Genomic DNA, 14,373 nt, shown 5'->3' on the forward strand with positions numbered 1-14,373 from the left:
GCATAATGTAGGCGCACCTATACATAGAATGAATGTTCTCTTTCGTATATTATACGAAATTGAGTTGAAATAAAGTAACTTGCGTGATAAAGGTAATTACAGTATCAGATTGGCGCACTATGGCGATGAAAAATCGCGAATACAAACGTTCTTGAAGTCTGGTCGACTTCAAGAAACACAATAGTGCTTTTGTGGCCTTGCGCATGTACGATACGGTAGGTCAGGGTCCGTGGACCTTTGTTTCTGAAAGTGGTCTTGCATCAAGGTGATGGAACATGGCTTCTAGAGCACATCGTTGAATCTGGTAGGATGGGCAGTAACACAGAATGTGCTCAATCATCTCACAGCCACATAAGTTGCATGCCGCACTGTTGGCCATTCCACTGACAGAAAAATATTAGAAAAATATTATTGTATAATCTTTATTGTCTCTGTTACATAATACACACACACACACACACACACACACACACACACACACACACACACATATATATATATATATATATATATATATATATATATATATATATATATATATATATATATATATATATATATATATATATATATATATATATATATTAGTTTAATTATCTCGTCTGAATCTCGCCGACCTATGGATTTAACACTTCGGTCTTATGCACAAAACGACGGCTATGCGCACTCGTTGTCGTGGCTATTCAATTAGTTAACTGGTGACGCGCATGGCTGGTGGAGCGCAGCGGAACGGTTCCTGGCAGGCGTGTTTGCAAAGCGATGTTCGCCAGTTGTCAGACGCATCGTACTTCCTTGCCGCATAGATTGCTTCCTATCTAACTTCCTTCATGCAGGAAGCAGCCGTTTATCGCGTACAGTCGATGTTTTCATACCAGCGTCGACCTTATTTTCTTGCGCCAGCGAACCGTGCATGCAACGTTCCAGAGGCGCTATGCATTAGGCATCCTCACTCGAGCTAGAACGGCGCCTACTTGGATTGCATCGATAAGCAGTGCTGGCCTTGTTTTTTATTCAATCATTGCTCGTCGTATCCCCTCGGTCGAGTATTATGGTCTTTCAGGTGGCCTGATCTATTGCACCTATAATAGATGTGTTGAAGATGTTCTCTTGGTTCAAGCGTCGTTCATCGATGTCCAGCACTCAGCTAAAGGTAAATGAACTCTGCAACAATTCTGTTTAGTTGCACATGTAGAACATAATGATGATTTGTGGTGTTCTATGGTTCACAGGATAGCGATAACGCTAATAGCGTGAATAGAGTTGAAATGTGCAACCTCCTTAACCCTTCCGCCACCTTTCGGGACTCCGCGGAACCTATTTGCAGCATTCTATCCATGCGCTTTGAGCTGTCGATTAATTCGCCATCGCGCTGCCAATTGCGAGATTCTTGGTTAGCTCAACTGGCAGAGCGACCGCCCCGGAAAAGTCATTGGTCCCAGGCTCGACCCCGGATGAGGACGAATTTTTCGGCGACTAAGAGGCTTTCATTCTGAGAAATGCGTATGGATTTTCTTGTGGCTTAGTGCTACGAACTTGTGCATGTCATTTTCCCTTTCTCAGAGTTGAAATGTACGTACTCCTGAATGGCATGACGGATATTATGAGCGCTGAATCATTCTAAATCACCCGGATCACTGTACTATGCTTTCTTTATTTACCTGTGACCATGGCTGGCGTGCTGCGTGTATTGTGTACAATTTTCACTCATCAAGGTCTTGAGCTATCTGGGTCACACTCAACGACTAGGTGGCTCCTATGGTCCCACATTAGCTCAGACGTCTACAGCGGGCCGCACTGCAACTAAAACACATACAATGTTTCTGCCAAGCCCTCTTCTCGTAGCTTCGGCTCACCTCGCGTTCAGTGGAACGACGTGCCCTTCCAAGCACCGCGGTGGCTGTCTTTGATAACGCGAACCGGACACACATAGAACAAAAGACCCAAGCAGCCATGCCGGCTGTGATCGCTATGCCCCAAACCCGTGCACATATCACTGTACTGGCTTGCCCTAGAAGTCAACGTAGAGCGGGACAAAAAGGTTGAGTAGTGCGGCTAACGCCGGAAGATGAGCGTAAACAGGGTCATGCGAACGAGGCTATCCAATCCGCTGATCGGCCTTCATATTCGGCCCAAGCTCAGCGGAATCGGGACGGAATAACACCGTAGCTTATGGAAACATCCGCGGCCGGTGTACAGTTGGGGTTGGCAAAATTGTATGCAACTGGGCCGCACTGTTACATCTGTAGACATCTGTTACATCTGTATACATCTGTTAGAGGAATCATGGTACATGGTAGAGCCTTGTAACGACAGACAATGAGAATCTAGGTCTGTGGCGGGACTTGGTACGCGTTCTTAAAACGGACGGAGGCGGTCCGTTCTATCCAGCCACACGCGATTGGTCAATGTAGGAATGGTCATGCGAGATGTCAATGTAGGGCGGTGACGTCTGTCACGGTGATCGCCCGGCTTGCTTTACGGTGCCCTTCACTGTTTATGTTGACGCCCCGGTGGCCCAAAAGAATAAATAGGCTGTTTTATCCTACAAAACCTGAGTGACCCGAGCAGCGGACGCTCGCACGTGCGTTATCGGGCGATAACGCGACTGAGAGTGCGGATGATGTTGGAGAGGCGCGGTGGTCCGGTGTTGACATAGTGGCGGCGGCGCGCGTTGAAAGCCCGGTGGGACCCGTATCGAAACTCGCTACCGGCTTTCAGCGAACGGCTCCCCTTGTTATGTGGTTTTCTCTGAATGCTTCTACATCGTCCCCGATAAGGGCTCGTCACGATGAAAGTGCAACTCGACCACATCGCTCTGTGGGTAGATGAGACGATCCCGGCGGCTACCGTTTGTCCTGGTGGTGCATCTCCGTAATGTATCTTAACAGACAGTTTCATCGGGCTAGTTGGTAATGATCCATCATTGTAGGCAGCGCGAAACATTAGTAAGGACAACCTCTTGTGGCTTGTCCTTCTTTTATCTGTCTCTAGTAAAGTTTAGCGCTACCTACAGTGATGTACCTCTGTAATAGTTATAAGAGCGAGTGACATTCACGTAGTTATCTACGGGCTGTTGCGATGAGCAGACGGTTAATCCTTCTTAAAGTGCGGGTGCTTCTCGAAGGTGATGCTTGCAGAGCACAGGGAATCTCAACTGTGATTCGCGAGTGGGGTAGGATTGCGAAAGAGAAGAGTGGGGTATGATTGCTAGCGCAGAAGGAGAAGACCGAAGGTATGAGTCGCGCAAACTCGCGACGTCATGGCAAACGTCTCGAACAATTGTCGTCGAAACACGTGGTCTGGAGGTGAAGCCGCGCTGTCTCTCCTCACCTTTTCCATGTGTAAATGTGAGTACTCTGCTCTTCTACGGGTTCATGATATGACGTAGAAGATCTCGAAGAGCACACAGGCTGAATTGTGTGTGTGCGCTATGCGAAAGAATGCACAGCGTTTCTGAACTGAACGATAAGAACGTCGTGTGACAGAATGTGAGTACAGTGCACGAGACACGTCAGCGCACGTGTATCTAAAAATTCATATACAGTCATCCCGCTCTGCTCCAATGTACACTACTTGATTACTAACGGGGGACTTCTTGCATGTTCACTCCTACTGTCACTTTATTATAATTACTTTACGACTCGCTGTTCGTATCCTATTCGTGAAGTTGACTCATATGAATGGGATCCTTCTAATAGCCTTAGTCTGGAGAATGCATTGCTGTATTCTCGAATCATACGGGGAGGCATCAAGCGCTTGAGTACAGAATCCAGATTATATATTATCGTATGTATGGATACTTTTCCACGTAGACTGAAGCGGATATGAACAGTCAGTCATCGGGATCGAATATTCGAAGTTTCGTATAGCAATCGTGTAGCCTTTGTTAATCGATTCGCATTGTGCAATATTCGTTTCCGATCGAATATGACGAATAAAAAAAGTTATCGGAGAGTCTGGAGAGAAACACTGATAGGGGTGGAGGCTATATCGATAAAATGATTGTTGCTGTAGAAGAGCCGCGGTTGTTGCGCAGGAGCACCAGCTTCTGAGCAAAGAGGCGAAGCGAGAGAGGTGTTATCTTGGAAGCTCGTATCGAGAAGTGGTTTTTATCATCTCTTTCGTACGGTAGAGCGTTTCACTTTGTGTAACATCTCTCATCTCTCCGCCGAAATCACACGCGCGCACTTTTTTTTTTTGTCGCGAATAAACAATTCCACACTATAGAGCTCCGCGTAGTAGAACACATCCAGTGTAGAGATAAGATTTCACAACCACCTCGCATGGTACGTGTGTTTCCTCCTCCTTGCGCAACGAATGCATCGACACATAAGTGCGGATATTGCGATTTCTGAGTACGTAATCGAAGCGGTGATCGTTACTGTACAACTGACCATAGACTTGCGCTTTTATCTACACGCATTGTTTCCATGTCACAAAGGGCGAGTGTTAGTGATATCAAAACACCAACAGTTCTTGCTGCTGATCTAGGCCCGTATTCTCAAAAGGCGACAATCGCAAAAGTATCGCCTTTGGTGCGCGCTGATTGGCCATTGAGCAAACCGGAAAAGTTAGGGCGCCATCTGGTAATTCCGCCGACGTCAATTTTGCGTCATGCTGCTCGACGGTGCTCTCGACATATTTGCAATAAACGAAGGCACCGTTAACCGTCGGCTCGTGGTGAAGTCTAGCATTTCAGTGACGTAGGTGGTAGCTTCTAGTATTCAATCCTCGGTGGATATACGCAGCATTTTTTACGCTGAAGCTTTCATCGAGCATTACCTTGGGGTGTCATCAGCACTCGTTCTTTGCCAGCGCGTGTTTTTTCGTGGTTTGAACGTCCCAGGAACATCAAGCGTGCGTTGCTCGCGTGGCTTATCGCGAGCCGGCAACATGCTGAGATCTTGAGACGATGTCGCTGCGGCGGCACGCTACAGCTGAACTCTCCGAGTACGCCGTGTTAAACTCTCAACGAAAATACATTTCACGCAAAGTTTCATTCTTTAAATATTATACTGTGCATTAAACAATCGCACAAAAAAACGTTGAAAGCACTTTCAACGCGTCCCATATTTCAAGTAGCCACAGCCAAGCCAGCCAAGCCTGGCCACTGCGTAGAAGCAGCAGCACACGCTCGAAAACGCCGCACTCGGGTTGCTCTGCTCTCGCACGGTGCGCTCACTCCTGTATTGTGAGACATTCGTACTACCAACGGCCAGTTGCAACAATGACGTCACATGCAAGTGTTTTTTTTTATTATTGAACGCATCAAATTCTACGTCACCAAACGCGATACTATCGCTTTTTGCGATCGTTTGAGAATACGGGCCCTAGTTTGTCCATCACCAAAATGTCATTTAGCGCAAAATAATGCGCTAAGTTACCGTACACAACATCTGTACTATGTGTCCACATCTCGTGCACGTACTATCGAGCTCAGTATGAGCGCGATAGTAGCTCGGCCGAGCGGACTGCAAAGGTTGTACAGTGGCGCCGATTGTGGTATATTTTCGAGTTACTGGGAGAGTTTGGCTATTCTTGCGAGCACGCATTGCTCCCATCATAGAGCTTCTTACAATTACCTAGAGGGAAAACTGGCGTTGTGAGCTGTTGCACGCATGGGAATACGGGGATATGTGAGCTCCGGACTTGACTCGGATTGGTATCGTTCACGAAGAGCCCGGACCTCGAAGACGCGTCGGGCTTCGACGCGTTCCTTGCATCAAAATAGTTGACTGCGCACTGAAGGAGCTCGTAGCAAGCTATTTCTGTTTTATCATTGCACAGAAGCGAGTTTTATTTAACTTTGTAAACCTATGCGTTGTGTACAATGTTGCGAAGCGTAAAAAGTAACGAACGCTCGCTAAACTTGGAAGGCGGAACACAAAGCCAGCGTTCATCTGCGACTGTTTGTCGTCTGTTTCTTTCTTTCGTTGTTTGTTTATGCCTTACAGGTGGGTGGATTTTTATTCTAGAATATAATACGCGTGCATGAGATTCATTTTTTAACGCGGTAGCGTTAGAGAGCTCGTGTCGCAGAAATTCCGCTGTCGGCGTCGGCACCGTTGGTTGTGAGCGAAAAATCATCCGTGAGCGAAAAATCGAGAAAGTAGCAAATAAAATAAACGATAAAATCTTCGGTCCCAATGAGGATCGAACCCGGGCCGTTCGCGTGGCAAGCAGGTGTCTTACCACAAAGCCACGATGTTGCTTGCAGCTGCTTCGGACAAAAACACTACATAAATGTCATGTAGTGAAAGGAGTCTCGACGCGTTTTGTTCGGCAGGTGTCACGACGAAAACGAGCCCATACGGTAGGCGCATTCGCGAGGCCATCAAACTACGTCGAAAAACGCCGGGATAGTGCAGCCATCGCCGCTAAATACACACACGAACTTTCAAACAGCTCTAAAAATGGACAACTATGTCCATCTAGAGGAAAACATATCAAGCCAACGCAGCAAACGCTAGATAATGTGCTGCCATCTGTGAGGCATTGTGAGAAATATGTCTCGCCTTTTCATGGCTTCCGAGAGGGCCGGAGCGCGGCGTATACCTTGGAGGCCATGCGACTCTTGCTTTAGATCGAAAGCCTGTAAAATTCGCGCGCGTGCGTGCGTGTGTATGTGCAACAATACACATTAATAAGTATGCACTTAGTGGTTGAAGTGCGCACTAGGGGCCGGATTTCGCTATCGCGTTCAACTCTTAAAGGCGAAGCTTAAGGGTCCCCCAATTTTTTATAAAAGCTTTCTTTCAAAGAAGCTTTATTTGCGCAGTCGTATCCGCTTTTTAGCCGAAGCCTCGCTTAACACCAGCCAACACAAGCCTCGCAGACACATATACCGTCATTCCCATCGCGGCAACGGCGCCCCTTAAGAAATTCGCATAGGCGGTGGCGTCATATTTCCTTTTAGGTATTATTGTGAGAAACTCTATGGCTCCACTTGCTTGCGTTCACTCTCGCCCTCCTTTATTTGAAGGAACTTATTGCAATTTATTTAGCTTTACTGGAGAAATATACGACGTTTGGGTGTCAAGCCACGGCGGCAGTTATCATTTTTGAGTTTGAGTTTATTCAATCACGTGACAAGTACATGAAAATACACTGTATACATGGTAGCTGATATCGCGACAGGGCAAAACGAAGGCGAGCGTGAAAGCAAGTGCACATGGAGGCGACGTGCACTTGCAGGCGCAGTCAAAGCCTCCCCTGATAACACGGAAGCATGTCACGATCGGCGCCACTGTACACAGTGGCATACTGAGCGCGATAGTACATGTGTTCCTTTTTAAAATCCAAACTGTCATTTTACGAACACTGATGATCGTGTCTAATTTATAGATGCCAGCGCAGGTTTCAGTACATTGCTACAGTTTGATTTCGCATGGGGCCTGCCTACGTTCTATCGCTTCAACGTCGCAGAAGACGCGATGAAAAATGATGGGCTTCCGCTGAGGGAAAACCGGCAGCGTTCTGTCAGAAATTATGCATTGAACTTAGACAGTGCAAGAACAGCCTTTTCCAAATATTTCTCAGTCAACCTTGGAGGACAAGTGATGTCGATGCATGTTGTTTCATGGTTCTTATACTCGATCTGGTGCTCGGTAGAGTGTATTGAATAGAAGCTGCCCCTCTTTATTTCTGGCGCTGTGGATAAAAACGAAGGAAAAACGACAGTAAGAGTTCCTTAAGGGATCGATAGTTGCTGACGCGCGAAGTGACTTGAAGCTTTTGTTAAATGGATTGTTATAATTTCCCATGGTTTACCCGTTCAAAAGTAACCATGAACCAAAAGGAACCATTAATTACCCGTTCAAAAGTAACCATGAATGGTGACTGAGAAAATAAATGGACCGGCATGGAACGACAGGGAGACACGATCTCTCCAATGTATTCACCGCGTGTTTACAGGAGGTTTTCAGGGCCCTAGATGGAAGAATTAGGGATAAGAGTTAATGGAGAGTATCTCAGTAATCTGCATTCGCTGATGACATTGCATTGTAGTAACGCGGGAGACGAATAACTCATATTACTGAACTGGATACGGAAAGTAGAAGAGTTGGATGATGGAATTTCCCATGAGCAAAGGGGGGGGGGGGGGGTCGTGACCATCGGCACAATAGTAGGAATAACTTATGATTGGACCTGAAATTGAATCACGTAAGTGGTAGGCTGCTTTCTGCTTCATCCTTTCATGTGTCTTCAGGGCGAAGAGACAAAAAAAAAATTAGCTATGTTATCTGCGAAGTTGTTGGGCTGTATACTCAGCGCTACAGTTCTGAAACAAGAACTGCTGAAGCTTATCCTAATTCATTACTAAACGTAACCTGTGAGCCCTCACAAAGGCAGTTTCCCTTGTCGAATCGATAGCAGCAGGTTCCTTTAGCGCGGTCACCCTTAATAACTTCCTCTCCATCGTGCTGCATACTGTGTCCTCTTCCAGCACATTAGAAAGCGCTTTATGCATCGTATCGCTGACACAGATAAACATACTGTATGTACATTTACTTTTCTGTCACCTTGGCCCAAGCGCAGTGTTCGAAACAATGTAACATAATACAGACTCTTACGGTGCCTTATGCAATTCAGGTTGAGACAGAGAAGCTAAAGCGAATCAGAAGCGACTGCTGATGGCGCTCCATGCGTGCCTTGACTCACTTGTTTATCGCAAGTCGCTTGGCGCCCCATGGAAATGTTTGGAACGTTTAACGCTTCGGAGAAGCAGGGCCCCCGCTGAACGCAGCCTGAATGGCGCGCGTCGCGACCTCTGCGGTCAGCTGAGTAAAGTGCTCTTTAACCTTCGCTCGTGGTCGTCGCGAGGCCGAGCGATTCATTGGGGAATCTCCTTCTTCGCGAAGTCGGCGACGGCGGTTGGCTTCGACGACGGGCGGCCCTGCCGAAATGACGTCGGCAAATAAAAGGGTTTAGCGTTTCGTTGCGACATCTCGATGGTGCGCTGCAGTTGCGCATGCCTTCGAGAGAGTCCTTTGTTACTTCGCTTCGTTTTCCCAACGGAAGAAAGAAGGGCGGAAAACAGAGAGAAAAAGAAAGAAAGGCCTTTGGCAAAAGCATTTCTTTTTCTTTCATTTGTCGTTCGGGGCGACACATTGAACGCGCCTTTCTTTCTGGTTCCGAGCTAATAGGAACCGCCCCCCTCTCCCTCCATCCGCGTCATGGCATGGTCGCGTGTCTTGGCGTGAGCGAGGTGGCCGGCAACCGTGGAGCGGACAGACACTGTGTCCGTGCTGATCACGTTAGGAAGCTTCTCCGTCGAGCTCATGCAAGCTGGCGCCCTTGTCGACCGCTCGTCGTCCTCCTATGTCCGCCGCCGTTGCGCATGGAGCTCGTGTTCGCATCGAAGGAACCGGCGCTCGTCATTCAGCACCACGATGTCTTCAACAAGGTACACGCCAAGCAGTTCCTCGTGCAGGTGATGCTCCAATCTGCAATGCGCTTTCGTGAAAGGTCAGAGGACGGTGATCTTAATTGCGTGCACCAAGAGGTGATTAGTCCTGATAGAGTAGAGGTGGCACATGAACGGGCAATATTGGTATACTGGGAAACCGAAATACGCTCGTTTGATTGCATTTTGAATCAACCCGCGTAACGCTATGGCTCTCAATGGATGTGATTTTGCCGCCGATCACGAGGTAGCGTGTTCGACACCCTACCGCTCTAAATGCATTAAGATACGGGGACGAAAAGAAAAACGCCCGTTCACTCTGGTCTGGCTGCTCGACAATGTTCCTTCAGGTGGTCGTAGATCATTTGCATTCCCTCCCGCTATATTTTACTTTAGTTTGCGCAGTGGGCTCAAAATAGTCATTTCGAATTTCTATTTCGTAGCGTTGTGGAGCTTCATATGACGTTAATGGCAATTTCTTTGTCTCTATTCTGTTGGTAAGGCGATTTTAAAATATTACGCCGTGAAACCACTGCTGAGCGAACGTTTCGCTTGAGTGATGAAATCGTTTTAGCGAATTCGTTGTCTTGACACTACAAGCCCCAGACGATCAAGATTGTTCTGAAAACCCTTTTCGGTGTGTTCCTCGCAGCCCAACGGTGCAGCTTTGAAACTTCAAGTTTTTGTTAATTAAGCAGGCCGGTGCAACAGCTGTCCCTTTGTTCGATCTAACTCCACGTATTCTTATCTGCCACGCTGACTGGTCGATCTAATTTTGCTGACAACTTAGATCGGACACTCGGCCCAGTTACGAAAACCGAGAAGTGTTTGAGATAATTAACGGAATGGAACCTCTTCAGAGAGCATTAGCCTTGTACGCATGAGCCTTATCATGGTAGTAGAAGTACAGATGTGACTAGCGGCGCTGGTGCCGTCTCTTATTGGCATCGTATTTAACCACGACGTGTTAAGTTGATACATTGAGCGGCTCTTTCTTGCGCAAAAAAGAAATTGGGGGGCAGAAAAAAGAAAATTTTTGCAAATGATTGCGTTGCTCCGGGCAGTACAAAACTTAATTGGTCATCGCCATAGCAGATACGGAACATTATGTTTTCCAACTACTGGCAAGAGAACCGGTTGTTTCTTTTACGTTCATACAGTATACGTTTTCCTTTTTGTTCGCTATTTTACGTTTGGCCACAAAGGCTTTGTGGCTACAGCCTACTGATGCTGAGCACGGTATCAGAGGCTTAATTCTTGGCCGTGGTGACCACATGTCAACATGAGCTACTTGTGATCTCGTGTACTTCGACTGAGTTCTTGTTTAAAGAATCCGCGCAGGTGGTCGAAATTAATAAGAACTCCTTGACTACAGCACATATCGTAGTCCCAGCGTTGCTTCGCTTCAAAATCAATCAATCAATCAATCAATCAATCAATCAATCAATCAATCAATCAATCAATCAATCAATCAATCAATCAATCAATCAATCAATCAATCAATCAATCAATCACAAAGAGCGTTTTGGCTGAGGATATACTATAGACAACGTATCACCAGCAACGTTGACGTTTAAAAGCGCGATGTTTAAAAACGTTCCATTGCGTTATTCATCTTGTGTGTAAGTTAACCTGCTTGTCTCGCTCGGCAATAATACCTGTCCTTTGTTCTGACTCTTAAGCTTCAGTGGTCCCTTTATGCGCCGGTATACTAACCAGTCGATCGAGGTAGTCATTTAGTGAGAGAAGGATGCACGAAGTCGTGATTGAAGGTCTGCGCAACGCTTCGGCATTGGGTGGTCGTAAACAGCTATATTAAGAAAGGTAGCCTCGCTTTCCCTTTTCGCATATGCAATATAACTTTTTTTTTTTCTCGATGGTGATTCGGCGAACTCCTTTGCCGAATCACCATATTATATGCGAACGTTGAAACAGCTTACGTGACGTCAGTGTGCGCTATTTGATTTGGTAGTTGCATGCGAAAAAACTAAATTGCGGTGTCGTGTGGCAAGCTCGATGTCTAGAGCTTATTTCGCGATCGCGAAACGGATATTTGCTCTGATTAACCTCCCTGTTTTTTCGGTGTTTTGTGCTGCAGAACAGCGCGGCAAGGAAACCATATATGCATAACCATAACACATGCAGCCAACCGAACACTTCTAGAGGTTCAATAACGTATCTCTCTACATTGGAATACACTGGGTTTTGTGCTTCTGCATAAATATTCGCAAGACAACGGGCTTACAGCGCAGCTTGTTCGCTGACAAGAAGATGGTGGTGCTGTCGTTCTTGGCAGCAACAAGTTCGCTACTTCCTGGGCGTCTCCGGCTGCGGGCAGTCTATGGGTTCGTTGCCTTATGAAGACAAATGGGCGGACAGCCTTGGCTTTTAATTGTGCCTCACGTGTAATGAGCATTCCGGGCAGGCTTTTAGTTTAGTCTTGTAACGCGCATGGAGCTCGGCGACGTGTACAGACTTAGTTAACGTAGTGCATGGTCCCGCACTCTTCCTTAACGAGGTGGCGCTTGTATCATTAGGCTCACTTTTCAATTAGCGCAGAGGCGCGTGATTGTTGGCATCCTGTCATGCCAGTCACTCATGAACCGAGTACAGTAATATTACGTGACAACCTTACGAAGGCATGCAGTTTAGCTAGATGTATGCCAGTTGTTGACAATGACAACAATACTTCTGGATTTCACATACTTAATACTTCATAATTATGCCCAAGTAATTCTTAAATCACAAGTAGAATGCGCATATTCTTAATGCCATAATGGCATGGTTGAATTAAGAGCGCAAGAAAAGTGGCATTTTTTCGAGCTCGGTATTGTAGCAGGTAACAACCAAAATACTATTGTATTTAGCGATAATTACCCGTTCAAAAGTAACCATGAATGGTGACTGAGAAAATAAATGTGACCGGCATTCGCAGTTTTTCGACTTAACCTCTACACTCAATTGCTCCGAAGTAACCGAAGTCCTTGAAATATAATAGTAATAATATCTGGGGTTTAACGTCCCAAAACCACGATATGATTATGAGAGACGCCGTAGTGGAGGGCTCCGGAAATTTCGACCACCTGGGGTTCTTTAACGTGCACCTAAATCTAAGTACACGGGCCTCAAACATTTTCGCCTCCATCGAAAATGCAGCCGCCGCGGCCGGGATTCGATCCCGCGACCTTCGGGTCAGCAGTCGAGCGCCATAACCACTAGACCACCGTGGCGGGGCAAGTCCTTGAAATGGGATTTACGTAGTTGTTACCCAGTCCACTAAACGCTTGAAAAGCGTCTTTGCTATGGTTACAAAAAGGGCGTACATGCCGACACCTGAGTGAAAAAGAAGCCTGAGTTGCTTTCCACCTGGTTGCTGCATAATTCCTATAGCTTCAGCTACGCGCAACGCACTCTCAGAAGTCGGTGCCGCGTCACCATTTCTATGGCACGACGCAAGACCACCGCGCTTTAATCGCGGCCGACACACGTTTCATCCATAATTGCCGCGTTGAGTGCTAACCACGGCGAGTGCAATTGAGATGTGATTACAGCTTGGCCATGGCGCCGCCTCAAATAGACGCGTCGACGGCGTGCACCCCAAGTATACGTCTCGTGTAGTCGCCTGTTTGCTCCCTAAAGGCGGCGAAAACAAAAGGAAAACATCGCCTAATCCGTCACCTCCCTCCACTCATCCTGTCGTCGAAAACAGCAGAGCTGTCGGGCTTCCTCACTTTGACTTCCGCAAGGCCGACTCGCTATACCTCCGCTGCAGCCGTGCATCGCGGAAGGCTGGCGCGCGCGCGCGGCGATTGTGCTGTGATGCGGCCATTTGGAGGGAATCCCGCGTCGTGACATCAGCGCCCACAGCGTACAGCGTAACGCCGAACCTTCGTTGCGTCGTGGTGGGAGCAGCCCCATACCGCGGTGTATACTTACTCGCTCGACCGTGTGTTTCACATGGGGAGAGAACACACGTGTAACAAATACCACGAGAGGAGCGCACACACAAACACACGCTCTCTCTCTTTCTGTCTCGCTGCGTATATTTTTCCCGTCATCTGTTCTTCTTTTTTTTTTTCCTGAATCACTGGAACCCCTTTCCACGAGCTCGTGGAGGCAGCACGTACTGGAATTCCGCGGAGGAAGAAACCAGTCGCATCAGCCGCTTGTCGGTATCGGTCCTGCATGCGCTTTCGCACTGTGTGTGCCTGCCCTTCGTTCGTCGCTTGCGGTCCTCCGTCCACCAGTCCGCCACCCGCTCTCCCAAGGATGCCGAGCAGGGCGCAACATCTTCGGTGCACGACCACCGCTGCTAGCTCGGCGGCGACGCTTGCAACCTGCTCGTCGGGAGATTGTCGCAGGCCGTCACTGCCGTGACGTGACGATCACTGGTCCTTCTTTTGTCGCAAGGGCATCTTTGTGGGGGTCAGCTCAGCTCGGTGACTGGACCTGCTTTGTGCTGTTCGCGCTACGTTGAAGCACCGCCGACCTTTCCTGGCGGTAGCAGTGACGCTGATGATGATGCCGTCAGCGTGGCTGTCCAGGCCGGAACCACGTCGTTAGCCGACCTCGCAGTGGATATTCGTCGTTCACAGGCTGCGATGGCGGTTGTCGTGGCGACCACGTGGGACTACTTCCAGAAGAATGGACCGCAAGTGATGGTCACTCAGGTGCATTCATTTTGTTTGTTTGCTTGTTTCTCGAGGGGATGTTGCTCCGGTTCTCCTCGGCGTTGTCGGGACTCGGAAGCAGGAAGTCCGGAGTCGCGCCTAACAAGCCTATTGTGCGCCCGTGTTGTTCTACGACTCTGCTTCAAAGGCGCGTCTGTTGAGATATACGCATCCTTGCTATTCTGTGAGGTACAGGTCGCTGAGTTCATGCCAACGTTAGCAGGAATTCAGCTTGCGGCGCTCTAAAAAGGTATAGCCAAAGGGAGCAGCGTGCTCTCTCTCAGAACAGCGCTACTT

The 14,373-nt window shown here is 47.7% G+C and overlaps 1 protein-coding gene across 4 annotated transcripts in view; it reads left to right on the forward strand.

Annotated features, from left to right (window-relative positions):
- LOC119382926 (sodium-dependent dopamine transporter) overlaps positions 1-14,373 on the forward strand; it is a 116,028-nt gene that overhangs the window by 47,094 nt on the left and 54,561 nt on the right. Inside the window, exon 1 of one of the 4 annotated variants that reach the window (XM_037650845.2) lies at positions 9,242-9,406. The exons of 2 other annotated variants lie outside the window; for them this stretch is intronic. In XM_037650845.2, coding sequence (XP_037506773.1) covers positions 9,341-9,406 — 66 coding nt within the window. In that variant the 5' untranslated portion in view covers positions 9,242-9,340. Of the gene's footprint in view, positions 1-9,241; positions 9,407-13,992; positions 14,077-14,373 lie in introns of those variants that run through there. One more of the 4 variants, XM_049412342.1, reaches the window with a different exon arrangement.

Source organism: Rhipicephalus sanguineus, chromosome 2 (assembly GCF_013339695.2).
Source record: "Rhipicephalus sanguineus isolate Rsan-2018 chromosome 2, BIME_Rsan_1.4, whole genome shotgun sequence".
Classification (NCBI taxonomy): Eukaryota; Metazoa; Arthropoda; class Arachnida; order Ixodida; family Ixodidae; genus Rhipicephalus; species Rhipicephalus sanguineus.